At 41.6% G+C, this 15770-nt stretch overlaps 1 protein-coding gene across 3 annotated transcripts in view; it reads left to right on the forward strand.

The window, feature by feature from the left end:
• The window catches only part of l(3)87Df (lethal (3) 87Df), a 48207-nt gene that overhangs the window by 12177 nt on the left and 20260 nt on the right, over positions 1 to 15770 (forward strand). For 2 of the 3 annotated variants that reach the window (XM_070080371.1, XM_070080377.1), the window contains exons 2-3: positions 6412 to 6492; positions 8476 to 8648. In XM_070080371.1, the coding sequence (XP_069936472.1) occupies positions 6469 to 6492; positions 8476 to 8648 (197 nt within the window). In that variant the 5' untranslated portion in view covers positions 6412 to 6468. Of the gene's footprint in view, positions 1 to 6411; positions 6493 to 8475; positions 8649 to 8810; positions 8931 to 15770 lie in introns of those variants that run through there. The other variant, XM_070080382.1, reaches the window with a different exon arrangement.

Consider the following 15770-nt stretch of genomic DNA (forward strand, 5'->3'; position numbering starts at 1 on the left):
TGTTGGATTATGTATTGGTAGATAAAAGACTGTTGAGTAGACTTCAGGATGTACATGTTTATAGAGGGGCCACAGATATATCAGATCACTTTCTAGTTGTAGCTACACTGAGAGTAAAAGGTAGATGGGATACAAGGAGAATAGAAGCATCAGGGAAGAGAGAGGTGAAGGTTTATAAACTAAAAGAGGAGGCAGTTAGGGTAAGATATAAACAGCTATTGGAGGATAGATGGGTTAATGAGAGCATAGGCAATGGGGTCGAAGAGGTATGGGGTAGGTTTAAAAATGTAGTGTTAGAGTGTTCAGCAGAAGTTTGTGGTTACAGGAAAGTGGGTGCAGGAGGGAAGAGGAGCGATTGGTGGAATGATGATGTAAAGAGAGTAGTAAGGGAGAAAAAGTTAGCATATGAGAAGTTTTTACAAAGTAGAAGTGATGCAAGGAGGGAAGAGTATATGGAGAAAAAGAGAGAAGTTAAGAGAGTGGTGAAGCAATGTAAAAAGAGAGCAAATGAGAGAGTGGGTGAGATGTTATCAACAAATTTTGTTGAAAATAAGAAAAAGTTTTGGAGTGAGATTAACAAGTTAAGAAAGCCTAGAGAATAAATGGATTTGTCAGTTAAAAATAGGAGAGGAGAGTTATTAAATGGAGAGTTAGAGGTATTGGGAAGATGGAAGGAATATTTTGAGGAATTGTTAAATGTTGATGAAGATAGGGAAGCTGTGATTTCGTGTATAGGGCAAGGAGGAATAACATCTTGTAGGAGTGAGGAAGAGCCAGTTGTGAGTGTGGGGGAAGTTCGTGAGGCAGTAGGTAAAATGAAAGGGGGTAAGGCAGCCGGGATTGATGGGATAAAGATAGAAATGTTAAAAGCAGGTGGGGATATAGTTTTGGAGTGGTTGGTGCAATTATTTAATAAATGTATGGAAGAGGGTAAGGTACCTAGGGATTGGCAGAGAGCATGCATAGTTCCTTTGTATAAAGGCAAAGGGGATAAAAGAGAGTGCAAAAATTATAGGGGGATAAGTCTGTTGAGTGTACCTGGTAAAGTGTATGGTAGAGTTATAATTGAAAGAATTAAGAGTAAGACGGAGAATAGGATAGCAGATGAACAAGGAGGCTTTAGGAAAGGTAGGGGGTGTGTGGACCAGGTGTTTACAGTGAAACATATAAGTGAACAGTATTTAGATAAGGCTAAAGAGGTCTTTGTGGCATTTATGGATTTGGAAAAGGCGTATGACAGGGTGGATAGGGGGGCAATGTGGCAGATGTTGCAAGTGTATGGTGTAGGAGGTAGGTTACTGAAAGCAGTGAAGAGTTTTTACGAGGATAGTGAGGCTCAAGTTAGAGTATGTAGGAAAGAGGGAAATTTTTTCCCAGTAAAAGTAGGCCTTAGACAAGGATGTGTGATGTCACCGTGGTTGTTTAATATATTTATAGATGGGGTTGTAAGAGAAGTAAATGCGAGGGTCTTGGCAAGAGGCGTGGAGTTAAAAGATAAAGAATCACACACAAAGTGGGAGTTGTCACAGCTGCTCTTTGCTGATGACACTGTGCTCTTGGGAGATTCTGAAGAGAAGTTGCAGAGATTGGTGGATGAATTTGGTAGGGTGTGCAAAAGAAGAAAATTAAAGGTGAATACAGGAAAGAGTAAGGTTATGAGGATAACAAAAAGATTAGGTGATGAAAGATTGAATATCAGATTGGAGGGAGAGAGTATGGAGGAGGTGAACGTATTCAGATATTTGGGAGTGGACGTGTCAGCGGATGGGTCTATGAAAGATGAGGTGAATCATAGAATTGATGAGGGAAAAAGAGTGAGTGGTGCACTTAGGAGTCTGTGGAGACAAAGAACTTTGTCCTTGGAGGCAAAGAGGGGAATGTATGAGAGTATAGTTGTACCAACGCTCTTATATGGGTGTGAAGCGTGGGTGATGAATGTTGCAGCGAGGAGAAGGCTGGAGGCAGTGGAGATGTCATGTCTGAGGGCAATGTGTGGTGTGAATATAATGCAGAGAATTCGTAATTTGGAAGTTAGGAGGAGGTGCGGGATTACCAAAACTGTTGTCCAGAGGGCTGAGGAAGGGTTGTTGAGGTGGTTCGGACATATAGAGAGAATGGAGCGAAACAGAATGACTTCAAGAGTGTATCAGTCTGTAGTGGAAGGAAGGCGGGGTAGGGGTCGGCCTAGGAAGGGTTGGAGGGAGGGGGTAAAGGAGGTTTTGTGTGCGAGGGGCTTGGACTTCCAGCAGGCATGCGTGAGCGTGTTTGATAGGAGTGAATGGAGACAAATGGTTTTTAATACTTGACGTGCTGTTGGAGTGTGAGCAAAGTAACATTTATGAAGGGATTCAGGGAAACCGGCAGGCCGGACTTGAGTCCTGGAGATGGGAAGTACAGTGCCTGCACTCTGAAGGAGGGGTGTTAATGTTGCAGTTTAAAAACTGTAGTGTAAAGCACCCTTCTGGCAAGACAGTGATGGAGTGAATGATGGTGAAAGTTTTTCTTTTTCGGGCCACCCTGCCTTGGTGGGAATCGGCCGGTGTGATAATAAAAAATAATAATCACTAATTATATTGATAATAGTGAGATATGTACAAAACATATAACAATATTACAGTTAGTAAATTTAGTAATGGGAACAGTTTTATCTCAGCATGATACACTGTTTCTATGAAAGCTCTTATTTCAAGCAAACTTAGGACTAACTTAAGATTAATTGGGCAATAACTATATTAGGAATTTTATGTTTACAGTCGTTTGGGTGAGTGTAAGTGTAAAATAGGGAGAATTACAGATATTGAGAGTAAGTCTATTTTGTTTTGAATGTGTTCACGATACAAAAAAGAGAATACTTGGTTTTTCACATAGCTGATGATAGGGTGCATTAGTGAGATAACGTGTTTTTTAATGGTAGTTTTGAAAATGATGGTTAAGTCTGTGGTTCAAGAGTTTTGGGCAGAGAGTTCCAGATTCTAGGCCCTTTTATATACATTTAGTTTTTGAAGAGATTTAACTGGACACGAGGAATGTCATAGAGATTTTGGTGTCTGGTATTGTGTCTATGGGTCCTGTTGCAACTATCAAGAAAGTGTTTTAGTTCAGGGTTAATACATGTATTAGAATTTATGGTTCTGTAAATATAGGTTGCACAGTAGTAGGTGTGAATGTTTTGTACAGTGAGTAAGTTTAGGTATTTGAAGAGTGGGGGGGGGGGGGTATTGTGTAGCATTGGATTGCATGATAATTCTTACTGCAGCTTTTTATTGGGTTATTATTGGCTTTAGGTGGGTGGCTGCTGTTGATCTCCAGGTACAAATAGCATAGGTGAGGTAGGGATAGATGGGTGAATAGTATAATATGAGTAGGGCTAATTGTAGTACATAATAACATATCTTTGAGAGGATCCCAACTGTTTTGGATACTTTTTTTTTGTTATGTGTTGGGTATGAGTGTTGAATTTCAGGTTGCTGTCACGGTGCAGACCCAGAAATTTGCCCTCATTATGTTTAGCAATAAGAGTGTTGTCAATCGATAAGAGTGTTGTCACATCTGGACTAACACCATATCCCCTTTAAAATCAGGCATGAACATTAAAATGGTATAAAATACCGACAGATTGTTAGGTAAGACACATATGCAACAGTTAGGTATCTTTAGTTTCGAAACGTTTCGCCTACACAGTAGGCTTCTTCAGTCGAGTACAGAAAAGTTGATAGAAGCAGAAGAGGCTTGAAGACGATGTAATCAGTCCATCACCCTTAAAGTTTTGAGGTGGTCAGTCCCTCAGTCTGGAGAAGAGCATTGTTCCAAAGTTTGAAACAATATGGAGTTGAAGTGACAGGATGGAGCCTTATATAGCGCCGGGAGGTGAGACGTAGGTCACTAGTAGAACGCAGATGTTGGGAGGTCAGGTCCCTCTCAAATCCAGCCGTTCTCACTAGTAGAGGTAGTCGAAGTTGATTTCAGGTCTGTACCAAGATACCCTTGTGTTGCAGTGTCTGACAGATTGAACATTAAAATGGTATAAAATACCGACATTGTTAGGTAAGACACATATGCAACAGTTAGGTATCTAACTGTTATGCTCTCTGAGCATAATCAAAACACGTTTTAAATATGTACAGATGATGCGGTACACATGTTACACAGTTGTGGCAGTAGCGGAACATAACTAGTGCAGTGCAGTGTAGATAAGTACTTTTCTGATTAATAAATACTTAAGATTGATTTTAGTTAAGGTTATAAAACCCTTGTTTAAAATGACAGAACAAGAGTATAAAATGGAAATACCAACAAGAAAAGAGAGTGTTTAAAAACAATGGGAGGACAATTTTGCTTTTACTGATAAAGGTGAAAGGGCTCTGTGTCTTATCTGTCATACAACCATCAGCCACTTTAAAGCTAGTAATTTAAAGGGCCACCATGAATGTGACCATAAAAAATTTGCATCTGAATTTCCTTCTGAATCAGAACTGTGAAAAATAAAATAAAAAAAATTAAATCTAATTTAGTCACTCAACAAAATAGCCTACTATATAGTTGTATTTTTTTATTTATAAATATATTCTTAAAATATTTTCTTTGGCTCTTGAACATTAAAAAATGTATGAAAAGTATTATATGTGGCTGTTGCGGCCCCCTACCAAACTAGTGGTTAAATGGTTAACCTGCCGGCCGGCAGTACCACTGGGTACGTCATCAAACCCATTGTGGGGACTGCTGAGCCGGCCTTAGAAGCATTATGTACCTGAACACCTCACGGTACGCATCTAAGCAGTAGGTACCTGAACACCTAATGGTACACATCTACTGGCAGTAGAGTATTCTACTGGCTTCTACTGATTTTAGAAGAAGCGCTCACCACAGCTCACTGAGTCTGTTTGCCTCAGTTATTTGATGCCTGCATTCAGTGAGCTTGCAACATAGTGTGTGCTGCATCAGACCACCTTGCGGTGTGTCAACTGGTCTTGAAGGCGGTAGATAGTACTCACCAGACCATCTTACGGTGTACTTCTACCAGCCTTAGAGAGTATTTACAGGACTACCGGTGATGTCTGCGGACTCACCGCCTACGCTGGTCAACTGTGGGCCGGAGTCATCTGATGCTGTTTAGTGGGACATTACATGAAGAAAAGGTTGGAGTGTTACACTGAACTGGGCTAGGACCATAGTGTGACACTTAGGGAAGTATGATAGAGTGGAACACTGAGATATGCTACAGAACCGTAGTGGAACACTGACAAGAAAAGGGTGTCGTGTGACACTGAAGATGGCCTGGTTGTAGTGTACATTGAATAGTGTCATGTGACTGGCCTCGACAAAGACGCTATGCGGGTAGTGTGACGCAGAGACAAGGGTGTCAAGTGTGACACGGTTGCAAAAGTGTGTGTATTACACGGAGAAAAGGGTGTCAAGTGACACGGTGGAGAAAGAGCGTCACAACTCGGATAAGTGTCGTGAGAAACGCAGTTGATTGTAATTTATTATTTTAAATGTTACTTAATTTATTATTTTAGCATAGATATATATAGTGACACAGGAGTGTCAAGAAAGTTGTACCCTGTGTAGGATTACGAATTATTTATTATTTTAGTTAGATGCTAATTATAATTTATTATTGTAACATGTATATATATTTTAAATACCTCTAGACCAAAGAAAGTTGATTTTTATATTATATTAAAGATTCATTTATTTTAATGTGTATATATATATCCCGAACTTTTATATTACTAACACCTAATGTAAAAAAACATTTGGTGTTTTTTGTAATAGTGGCTCTTCTTATCGAGGAACTTGCTCACTCTGCCCTATAGCATTCAAATGCCTCATAGGTGCCCACATCCAAGGTGACTTTGGAAGATTCTAGAGTCAAATTAGGGCACATGACATCACTGACATTTCTTCTAGCCAATAAGAAATCTTCATCATTGTCAAGTAACATGAAGCAGTGTAGTTTCTGACTTGGGAGAGGGTTTTTTCCTAATAATTGTTTGCAATTCCTTGGAAGTAGGAATAGTGATTGGACTCACTGTCAGAAATTCATGAAAAACAAAGTTACGGCAAAAGTCATAAAAGTAAAAAGATCTTAAGGCCAACCTATAACACACTAGAAACACATCCAAATTCTCCATTATTTCAGTGATTGAGCACTACAGGATTACTTTCCTTCTGTTACATACCCTCCCAAATTCATCCACTAACCTTTGCGACTGCTCTTTAGAATCTTCCAGAAGAACCATGTCATCGGCAAAGAGCCTCTGTGACAACTCCCACTTTGTATCTGATTCAATGACTTTTAATACCACACCTCTTGCTAATACCCTAACATCACTTTTTTTTACAATCCTAGCTGTAACTGTGTTTAACTACCACGGTCTGTGTATGAACTAAATATAACATCAATTTCAGACTGATAGCTACAACTGCCAAATTCTACAAACATTCAGTTCCTGCATAAGCTTCATTATGGCAGAAGAATCAGAGAAAGAGGTTTGTGAACTTAAATGGTTTTTGTATTGTTTAAGACATAAATTTTTGTATTGTTTAAGACATGAATGAAAGAAGGGATGGTATGTAAGGATTAGCAGAGAGTATCCATAGTTCCTTTGTATAAGGGAAAAGATGCCTGGGAAGGATGTAAGAATTTTAAGGTTAAGGGTTTGACAGAATTATTATTGAAAGAGTTAGGAGAAAAAGAAAGTAGGATTTCAGAGGAAGATACAGGAAAAGAAGAGTATGTGTATGGATCATGTGTTTATAAGAAAGATAATGGTAAGAAACTGTTTGTTGCATTTATGGATATGGAAATGGCACATGGTATGAGTGGATATGAATGTGATATGACAGGTGTTGCAAGTATATAAAATAGGTGATATGTAGGTTGTTAACAGCTGTAATTGACTTTTACAGAGTGAACAAGCTCAGGTTAGGTTATGTAAGAGAGAAGGGGGAGAGTTTTCAAGTAAAAGCAGGCTTTAGACAAGATTGTGAAATTTTGTCATTAGTTTTTTTATTACATGCATTCAATTTTTTTTTTTTTTTTTTTTTTTTTTTTTGGGGGGGGGAGAATGTGTAGTATGTTCATATTTTGGGGGCACGAAACAGTTGAGAAATACTATATTGAAATTTTAATTTAGATTGTCCATTTGAAAACTAATCATGCATTTTGTTCAAAATATACTCATTGAATCTCCCACCCTTAAATCTGTTTCTTAACACAAGCATTTGAATTCAGTTACAATAAATAAATAGATATGGTCTCTGAAACACAAAATGAGTTCCAATCTTAACCCTTTGACTGTCGCGGCCGTATATATACGTTTACGAGGTACCGTGTTTGACGTATATATACTCATAAATTCTAGCGGCTTCAAATCAGGCAGGAGAAAGCTGGTAGGCCCACATGTGAGAGAATGGGTCTGTGTGGTCAGTGTGCACCATATAAAAAAAATCCTGGAGCACGCAGTGCATAATGAGAAAAAAAAACTCCGACCGTTTTTTTTTTTAATTAAAATGCCGACTTTGTGGTCTATTTTCGTATAGTATTTGTGGTTGTATTCTTGTTTTCTTGGTCTCATTTGATAGAATGGAAAACATATTATAGAAATAGAGGTGATTTTGATTAGTTTTACTATAAAAAGAACCTGGAAATGGAGCACAAAGTAGGGGAAATGTTTGATTTTTGCCGATGTTCAAAAGTAAACAAATGATGTCATTGTCCAATAAATGTCCAAATAGCCATTCTGATATGCAGTCATGAATGGGTTGATGTAATTTTTACAATTATTACAGTATTGCAGTAGTCTGCATAACAGTAAATCTTCTATTTTTTGTTTGAATCAAATTTCAAAATAAAAAGCAAGAGTAATATCAGAGGGGCCTGGAGACATGACTGATGAACAAAGAAAATGTTATTTTAGAGCCAGGAATGTCTGCATTGTTCATTCTGGTCCTTATTTTGAAATTGTCATATTTTTTAATTTTCGTGAAATTGGCCAAATTGCAAATTTCTGACCATGTTATTGGGTAGTTGAAATCGGTAAATGGGCAGTTTCTTGTACTCAATCGATGGAAAAAATGGAGTTCTGAAGAAATAGCTATGAGTTTGGTTGACTGGAATAATGGAATTAGCTGAAAATAGGGCTCAAAGTGGGCGAAATCGCCGATTTGTAAATATCGCCGAGGTCGCTAACTTCGCGAGAGCGTAATTCCGTCAGTTTTCCATCAAATTTCGTTTTTTTGGTGGCTTTACAATCGGGAAAAGATTCTCTATCATTTCATAAGAAAAAATAATTTTTTTTTTTTTTTTTAAATTTTGCGACACCAGGAGACGCCTCAGGATTGGGGGTTGCGACAGTCAAAGGGTTAAACAAGTTTATTATGTGATCATAATTTTGAGCACACATATTAATACAGTTTGTACATTACTTTGACCATATGCAGTATTCATAATTAATTAATTCTTATTTCCAGGTAATGTTTATGAACAGAGAAATATCAAAGATGCCATGTTTCCGTGAAACATTTCTCTATAGCATTAGTTCTGGGCTTGCAGTGGGTCTCATCCATTTTATGCTAACATCAAAAGTCCAGCGCTCTTCACACCTAGCATTTGGCACATATGGATGTGTTACATTAGCATACTGGTAAGTTTAACCTATTGAAAGAAGCTTGTTGATCCTGTATATTTAGATTACTGATGTTATGAATTTTCCCAGACAGTTGATCATTCCAGATGATTAATTGCCAAATTACTTACCACTGCTCTGTTTGTATTCATACTGGTATAATTTAATTAACCCTTTCAGGGTCCAAAGGCAAAATCGGAAGGGGTGCCCCAGTGTCCAAGAAATTTTGAAAAAAAAAAATTATTTTTTCTTACAGAATTAAAGAATATATTTTTGTGACGGTAATAAAACAAAACAAAAAAAAAAAATCTGATCAGTACTTACCGAGATACAGAGGCAAGAAGTTGACCCAAAATGACCGGGTGGTGGCAACATCGGCGATTTCCACAAACTCGCATTTCTTTGTTTTACGTTTTTTATACTTTTTTCTTTTCTTTTCTAATTTTTTTCTTTTTCTAGTAACATTTGTGGCCTGTGAGACCAATACTATATATAATGTATATATATACACTCACTGTATTGAACACAATAACCACACTAAAGTTATTATTATAATATTGTTTACCACTTTTGTTTATTACAATAAACATGCACAAATCTTGTATAATACTAATGTTCTGTTATATATTTACATATGTACAATCACTGGACATGTTTTTAGAACTGCTGCAGCTTGTGGAACTCCTTGAAACAAGGTATCATGCAAAGGACTCAGGACAATAAGGAGAGCAGTCATAGAGCCAGAAATGAATATGCACAGATAAGAAGGGACGCCCAACGACAGTATGAAAACGACATAGCAGCGAAAGCCAAATCTGACCCGAAGCTGTTATACAGCCGTATCAGGAGGAAAACAACAGTCAAGGACCAGGTAATCAGGCTAAGGAAGGAAGGAGGAGAGACAACAAGAAATGACCGTCAAGTATGTGAGGAACTCAACAAGAGATTTAAAGTGTTCACAGAGGAGACAGAAGGGGCTCCAGAAAGACAGGGAGGTGGGGCACACCACCAAGTGCTGGACACAGTACACATAACCGAGTGAGCTAGATACCTCAAAGGCATTGGGGCCGGATAACATCTCTCCATGGGTCCTGAGAGAGGGAGCAGAGGCGCTATGTGTACCCCTAACAACAATATTCAGTACATCTATCGAAACAGGGAGATTGCCTGAGGCATGGAAGACAGCAAGTGTAGTCCCAATCTTTAAAAAAGGAGACAGGCATGAAGCACTAAACTACAGACCAGTGTCACTGGAGAAGATTATCAGAAGAGTGGTGGAACACCTAGAAAGGAATGATCTCATCAACAGCAGCCAACATGGTTTCAGGGATGGGAATTTCTGTGTCACAAACCTACTGGAGTTCTATGACATGGTGACAGCAGCAAGACAAGAGAGAGAGGGGTGGGTGGATTGCATTTTCTTAGACTGCAAGAAGGCGTTTGACACAGTTCCACACAAGAGATTAGTGCAAAAACTGGAGGACCAAGCAGGGATAACAGGGAAGACACTACAATGAATCGGAATACTTGTCAGGAAGACAGCAGCGGGTCATGGTACGTGGCGAGGTATCAGAGTGGGCACCTGTGACCAGCGGGGTCCCACAGGGGTCAGTCCTAGGACCAGTGCTGTTTCTGGTATTTGTGAACGACATGACGGAAGGAATAGACTCCGAAGTGTCCCTGTTTGCAGATAACGTGAAGTTGATGAGAAGAATTCATTCGATCGAAGACCAGGCAGAACTATAAAGGGATCTGGACAGGCTGCAGACCTGGTCCGGTAATTGGCTCCTGGAGTTCAACCCCACCAAGTGCAAAGTCATGAAGATTGGGGAAGGGCAAAGAAGACTGCAGACAGAGTACAGTCTAGGGGGCTAGAGACTACAAAGCTCACTCAAGGAAAAAGATCTTGGGGTGAGTATAACACCAGGCACATCTGAAGCGCACATCAACCAAATAACTGCTGTAGCATATGGGCGCCTAGCAAACCTCAGAACAGCATTCCGACATCTTAATAAGGAATCGTTCAAGACCCTGTACACTGTGTATGTTAGGCCCATGTTGGAGTATGCGGCACCAGTTTGGAAATCACACCTAGCCAATTAGTTAGTTTAATATGTTTATTATGCACTCCATACCTATCCTGTGGGCAGTAGTCAAAAGATTACAGAGGTACATAATTGGTCCAGGGACTGGACTCCAAAGTTTTGATAGCTGAGCAAGTTACAGAGGTAATGAATTCACAATTTACAAAGGTAATGAACTCACAATTTACAAAGGTAATGAACTCCAGGTAGGTCTAGTCACAATCATGACAAGTTACAAAGGTATTTACAGATTACAGAGGTACGTAATGGGTCCAGGGACTGGGCCCCAGAGATTTGATGGCTGAACTAGGTACAAGGTAATGAACTCACAAGTTACAAAGGTAATGAATACTGTAAGAATGGTTACTTACTTTTATACATGGCTACAATCATGAACAAATTATAGTGTAATGAGCAATTCACACTTCCACACCCGGTCACAACTGTAATGAGTTATTGGTGCAAATATTGATTGTTGAGACACACACACACACACACACACACACACACACACACACACACACACACACACACACATGCAAAATTATGGAGAAGATTATCAGGAGGAGAGTGGTGGAGCACCTGGAACGGAACAGGAGTATAAATGCCAACTAGCACGGATTCACGGAAGGCAAATCCTGTGTCACAAACCTTCTGGAGTTTTATGATAAAATAACAGAAGTAAGACACGAGAGAGAGGGGTGGGTTGATTGCATCTTCTTGGACTGCAAGAAGGCCTTTGACACAGTTCCTCACAAGAGATTAGTGCAGAAGCTAGAGCATCAGGTGCATATAACAGGAAGGGCACTGCAATGGATCAGAGAATACCTGACAGGGAGGCAACAACGAGTCATGGTACGTAGTGATGTATCACATTGGGCACCTGTGACGAGCGGGGTCCCACAGGGGTCGGTCCTAGGACCAGTGCTATTTTTGGTATGTGTGAACGACATGACGGAAGGGTTAGACTCAGAAGTGTCCCTGTTTGCAGATGATGTGAAGTTAATGAGGAGAATTAAATCTGATGAGGACCAGGCAGGACTTCAAAGAGACCTGGACAGACTGGACACCTGGTCCAGCAAATGGCTTCTCGAATTTAATCCTGCCAAATGCAAAGTCATGAAGATAGGGGAAGGGCACAGAAGACCACAGACAGAGTATAGGCTAGGTGGCCAAAGACTGCAAACCTCACTCAAGGAGAAAGATCTTGGGGTGAGTATAACACCGAGCATGTCTCCGGAAGCACACATCAATCAGATAACTGCTGCAGCATATGGGCGCCTGGCAAACCTGAGAACAGCATTCCGATACCTTAGTAAGGAATCATTCAAGACACTGTACACCGTGTATGTCAGGCCCACTGGAGTATGCAGCACCTGTTTGGAACCCGCATTTGATAAAGCACGTCAAGAAACTAGAGAAAGTACAAAGGTTTGCAACAAGGTTAGTTCCAGAGCTAAGGGGAATGTCCTATGAAGAAAGATTAAGGGAAATCGGCCTGACGACACTGGAGGACAGGAGGGTCAGGGGAGACATGATAACGACATATAAAATACTGCGTGGAATAGACAAGGTGGACAAAGACAGGATGTTCCAGGGAGGGGACACAGAAACAAGAGGCCACAATTGGAAGTTGAAGACACAAATGAGTCAGAGAGATAGTAGGAAGTATTTCTTCAGTCATAGAGTTGTAAGGCAGTGGAATAGCCTAGAAAATGACGTAGTGGAGGCAGGAACCATACAAAGTTTTAAGACGAGGTTTGATAAAGCTCATGGAGCGGGGAGAGAGAGGGCCTAGTAGCAACCGGTGAAGAGGCGGGGCCAGGAGCTAGGACTCGACCCCTGCAACCACAGATAGGTGAGTACAGATAGGTGAGTACACACACACACACACACACACACACACACACACATACGCACACACACACACACACACACACACACACACACACACACACACACACACACACACACATAAACACACACACACTTGTCAGGAAGACAGCAGCGAGTCATGGTACGTGGCGAGGTGTCAGAGTGGGCACCTGTGACCAGCGGGGTCCCGCAGGGGTCAGTCCTAGGACCAGTGCTGTTTCTGGTATTTGTGAACGACATGACGGAAGGAATAGACTCTGAGGTGTCCCTGTTTGCAGATGACGTGAAGTTGATGAGAAGAATTCACTCGATCGAAGACCAGGCAGAACTACAAAGGGATCTGGACAGGCTGCAGACCTGGTCCAGCAATTGGCTCCTGGAGTTCAATCCCACCAAGTGCAAAGTCATGAAGATTGGGGAAGGGCAAAGAAGGCCGCAGATGGAGTACAGTCTAGGGGGTCAGAGACTACAAACCTCACTCAAGGAAAAAGATCTTGGGGTGAGTATAACACCAGGCACATCTCCTGAAGCGCACATCAACCAAATAACTGCTGCAGCATATGGGCGCCTAGCAAACCTCAGAACAGCATTCCGACATCTTAATAAGGAATCATTCAGGACCCTGTACACCGTGTACGTTAGGCCCATATTGGAGTATGCGGCACCAGTTTGGAATCCACACCTAGCCAAGCACGTGAAGAAACTAGAGAAAGTGCAAAGGTTTGCAACAAGACTAGTCCCAGAGCTAAGAGGTATGTCCTACGAGGAGAGGTTAAGGGAAATCAACCTGACGACACTGGAGGACAGGAGAGATAGGGGGGACATGATAACGACATACAAAATACTGAGAGGAATTGACAAGGTGGACAAAGACAGGATGTTCCAGAGATTGGACACAGTAACAAGGGGGCACAGTTGGAAGCTGAAGACACAGATGAATCACAGGGATGTTAGGAAGTATTTCTTCAGCCACAGAGTAGTCAGTAAGTGGAATAGTTTGGGAAGCGATGTAGTGGAGGCAGGATCCATACATAGCTTTAAGCAGAGGTATGATAAAGCTCACGGCTCAGGGAGAGTGACCTAGTAGCGATCAGTGAAGAGGCGGGGCCAGGAGCTCGGACTCGACCCCTGCAACCTCAACTAGGTGAGTACAACTAGGTGAGTACACACACACACACACACACACACACACACACACACACACACACACACACACACACACACACACACACACACACACACACACATGCATCAACATGTCAGGGACACAACCAGAGAGAGAGGGGAGGATGAGCCAGCAAGACTGGATCTTGTGTTCACCCTGAGCAGTTCAGACATTGAGGACATCACTTACGAGAGGCCCCTTGGAGCTAGCGATCATGTGGTTCTGAGTTTTGACTATATAGTAGAGTTACAAGTGGAGAAGGTAACAGGAACTGAAGGGGACAGGCCAAACTATAAAAGGGGGGACTACACAGGTATGAGAAACTTCCTGCAGGAGGTTCAGTGGGACAGAGAAATGGTAGGAAAATCAGTAAACGAGATGATGGAATATGTGGCAACAAAGTGCAAGGAGGCAGAGGAAAGTTTTGTTCCCAAGGGAAACAGAAATAATAGGAAGACCAAAACGAGTCCTTGGTTTACCCGAAGGTGTAGGGAGGCAAAAACTAAGTGCAACAGAGAATGGAAAAGGTACAGGAGGCATAGGACCCAGGAAAACAAGGAGATTAGTAGAAGAGCCAGAAACGAGTATGCGCAGATAAGGAGGGAGGCCCAGCGACAGTATGAAAACGACATAGCATCGAAAGTCAAATCTGACCCGAAACTGCTGTATAGCCACATTAGGAGGAAGACAACAGTCAAGGACCAGGTGATAAGGCTGAGGAAAGAAGGTGGAGAACTCACAAGAAACGATCAAGAGGTATGTGAGGAGCTCAACACGAGATTTAAGGAAGTATTTACAGTAGAGACAGGAAGGACTCTGGGGGGACAGACGAGATGGGGACACCAGCAAGGAATACACCAACAAGTGTTGGACGACATACATACAGATGAGGAGGTGAAGAAACTGCTAAGGGAGATCGATACCTCAAAGGCAATGGGACCGGACAACATCTCTCCGTGGGTCCTTAGAGAGGGAGCAGATATGTTGTGCGTGCCACTTACCACAATCTTCAACACATCCCTGGAAACTGGGCAACTACCTGAGGTATGGAAGACGGCAAATGTAGTTCCCATTTTCAAAAAAGGAGACAGAAAAGAGGCACTAAACTATAGACCTGTGTCATTGACGTGTATAGTATGCAAAATTATGGAGAAGATTATCAGGAGGAGAGTGGTGGAGCACCTGGAACGGAACAGGAGTATAAATGCCAACCAGCACGGATTCACGGAACGCAAATCCTGTGTCACAAACCTTCTGGAGTTTTATGATAAAATGACAGAAGTAAGACAAGAGAGAGAGGGGTGGGTTGATTGCATCTTCTTGGACTGCAAGAAGGCCTTTGACACAGTTCCTCACAAGAGATTAGTGCAGAAGCTAGAGCATCAGGCGCATATAACAGGAAGGGCACTGCAATGGATCAGAGAATACCTGACAGGGAGGCAACAACAAGTCATGGTACGTAATGATGTATCACAGTGGGCACCTGTGACGAGCGGGGTCCCACAGGGGTCGGTCCTAGGACCAGTGCTATTTTTGGTATATGTGAACGACATGACGGAAGGGTTGGACTCAGAAGTGTCCCTGTTTGCAGATGATGTGAAGTTAATGAGGAGAATTAAATCTGATGAGGACCAGGCAGGACTTCAAAGAGACCTGGACAGACTGGACACCTGGTCCAGCAAATGGCTTCTCGAATTTAATCCTGCCAAATGCAAAGTCATGAAGATAGGGGAAGGGCACAGAAGACCACAGACAGAGTATAGGCTAGGTGGCCAAAGACTGCAAACCTCACTCAAGGAGAAAGATCTTGGGGTGAGTATAACACCAAGCATGTCTCCGGAAGCACACATCAATCAGATAACTGCTGCAGCATATGGGCGCCTGGCAAACCTGAGAACAGCATTCCGATACCTTAGTAAGGAATCATTCAAGACACTGTACACCGTGTATGTCAGGCCCATACTGGAGTATGCAGCACCTGTTTGGAACGCGCACTTGATAAAGCACGTCAAGAAA

The sequence above is a fragment of the Cherax quadricarinatus genome, chromosome 6 (assembly GCF_038502225.1).
Source record: "Cherax quadricarinatus isolate ZL_2023a chromosome 6, ASM3850222v1, whole genome shotgun sequence".
NCBI classification, from domain to species: Eukaryota; Metazoa; Arthropoda; class Malacostraca; order Decapoda; family Parastacidae; genus Cherax; species Cherax quadricarinatus.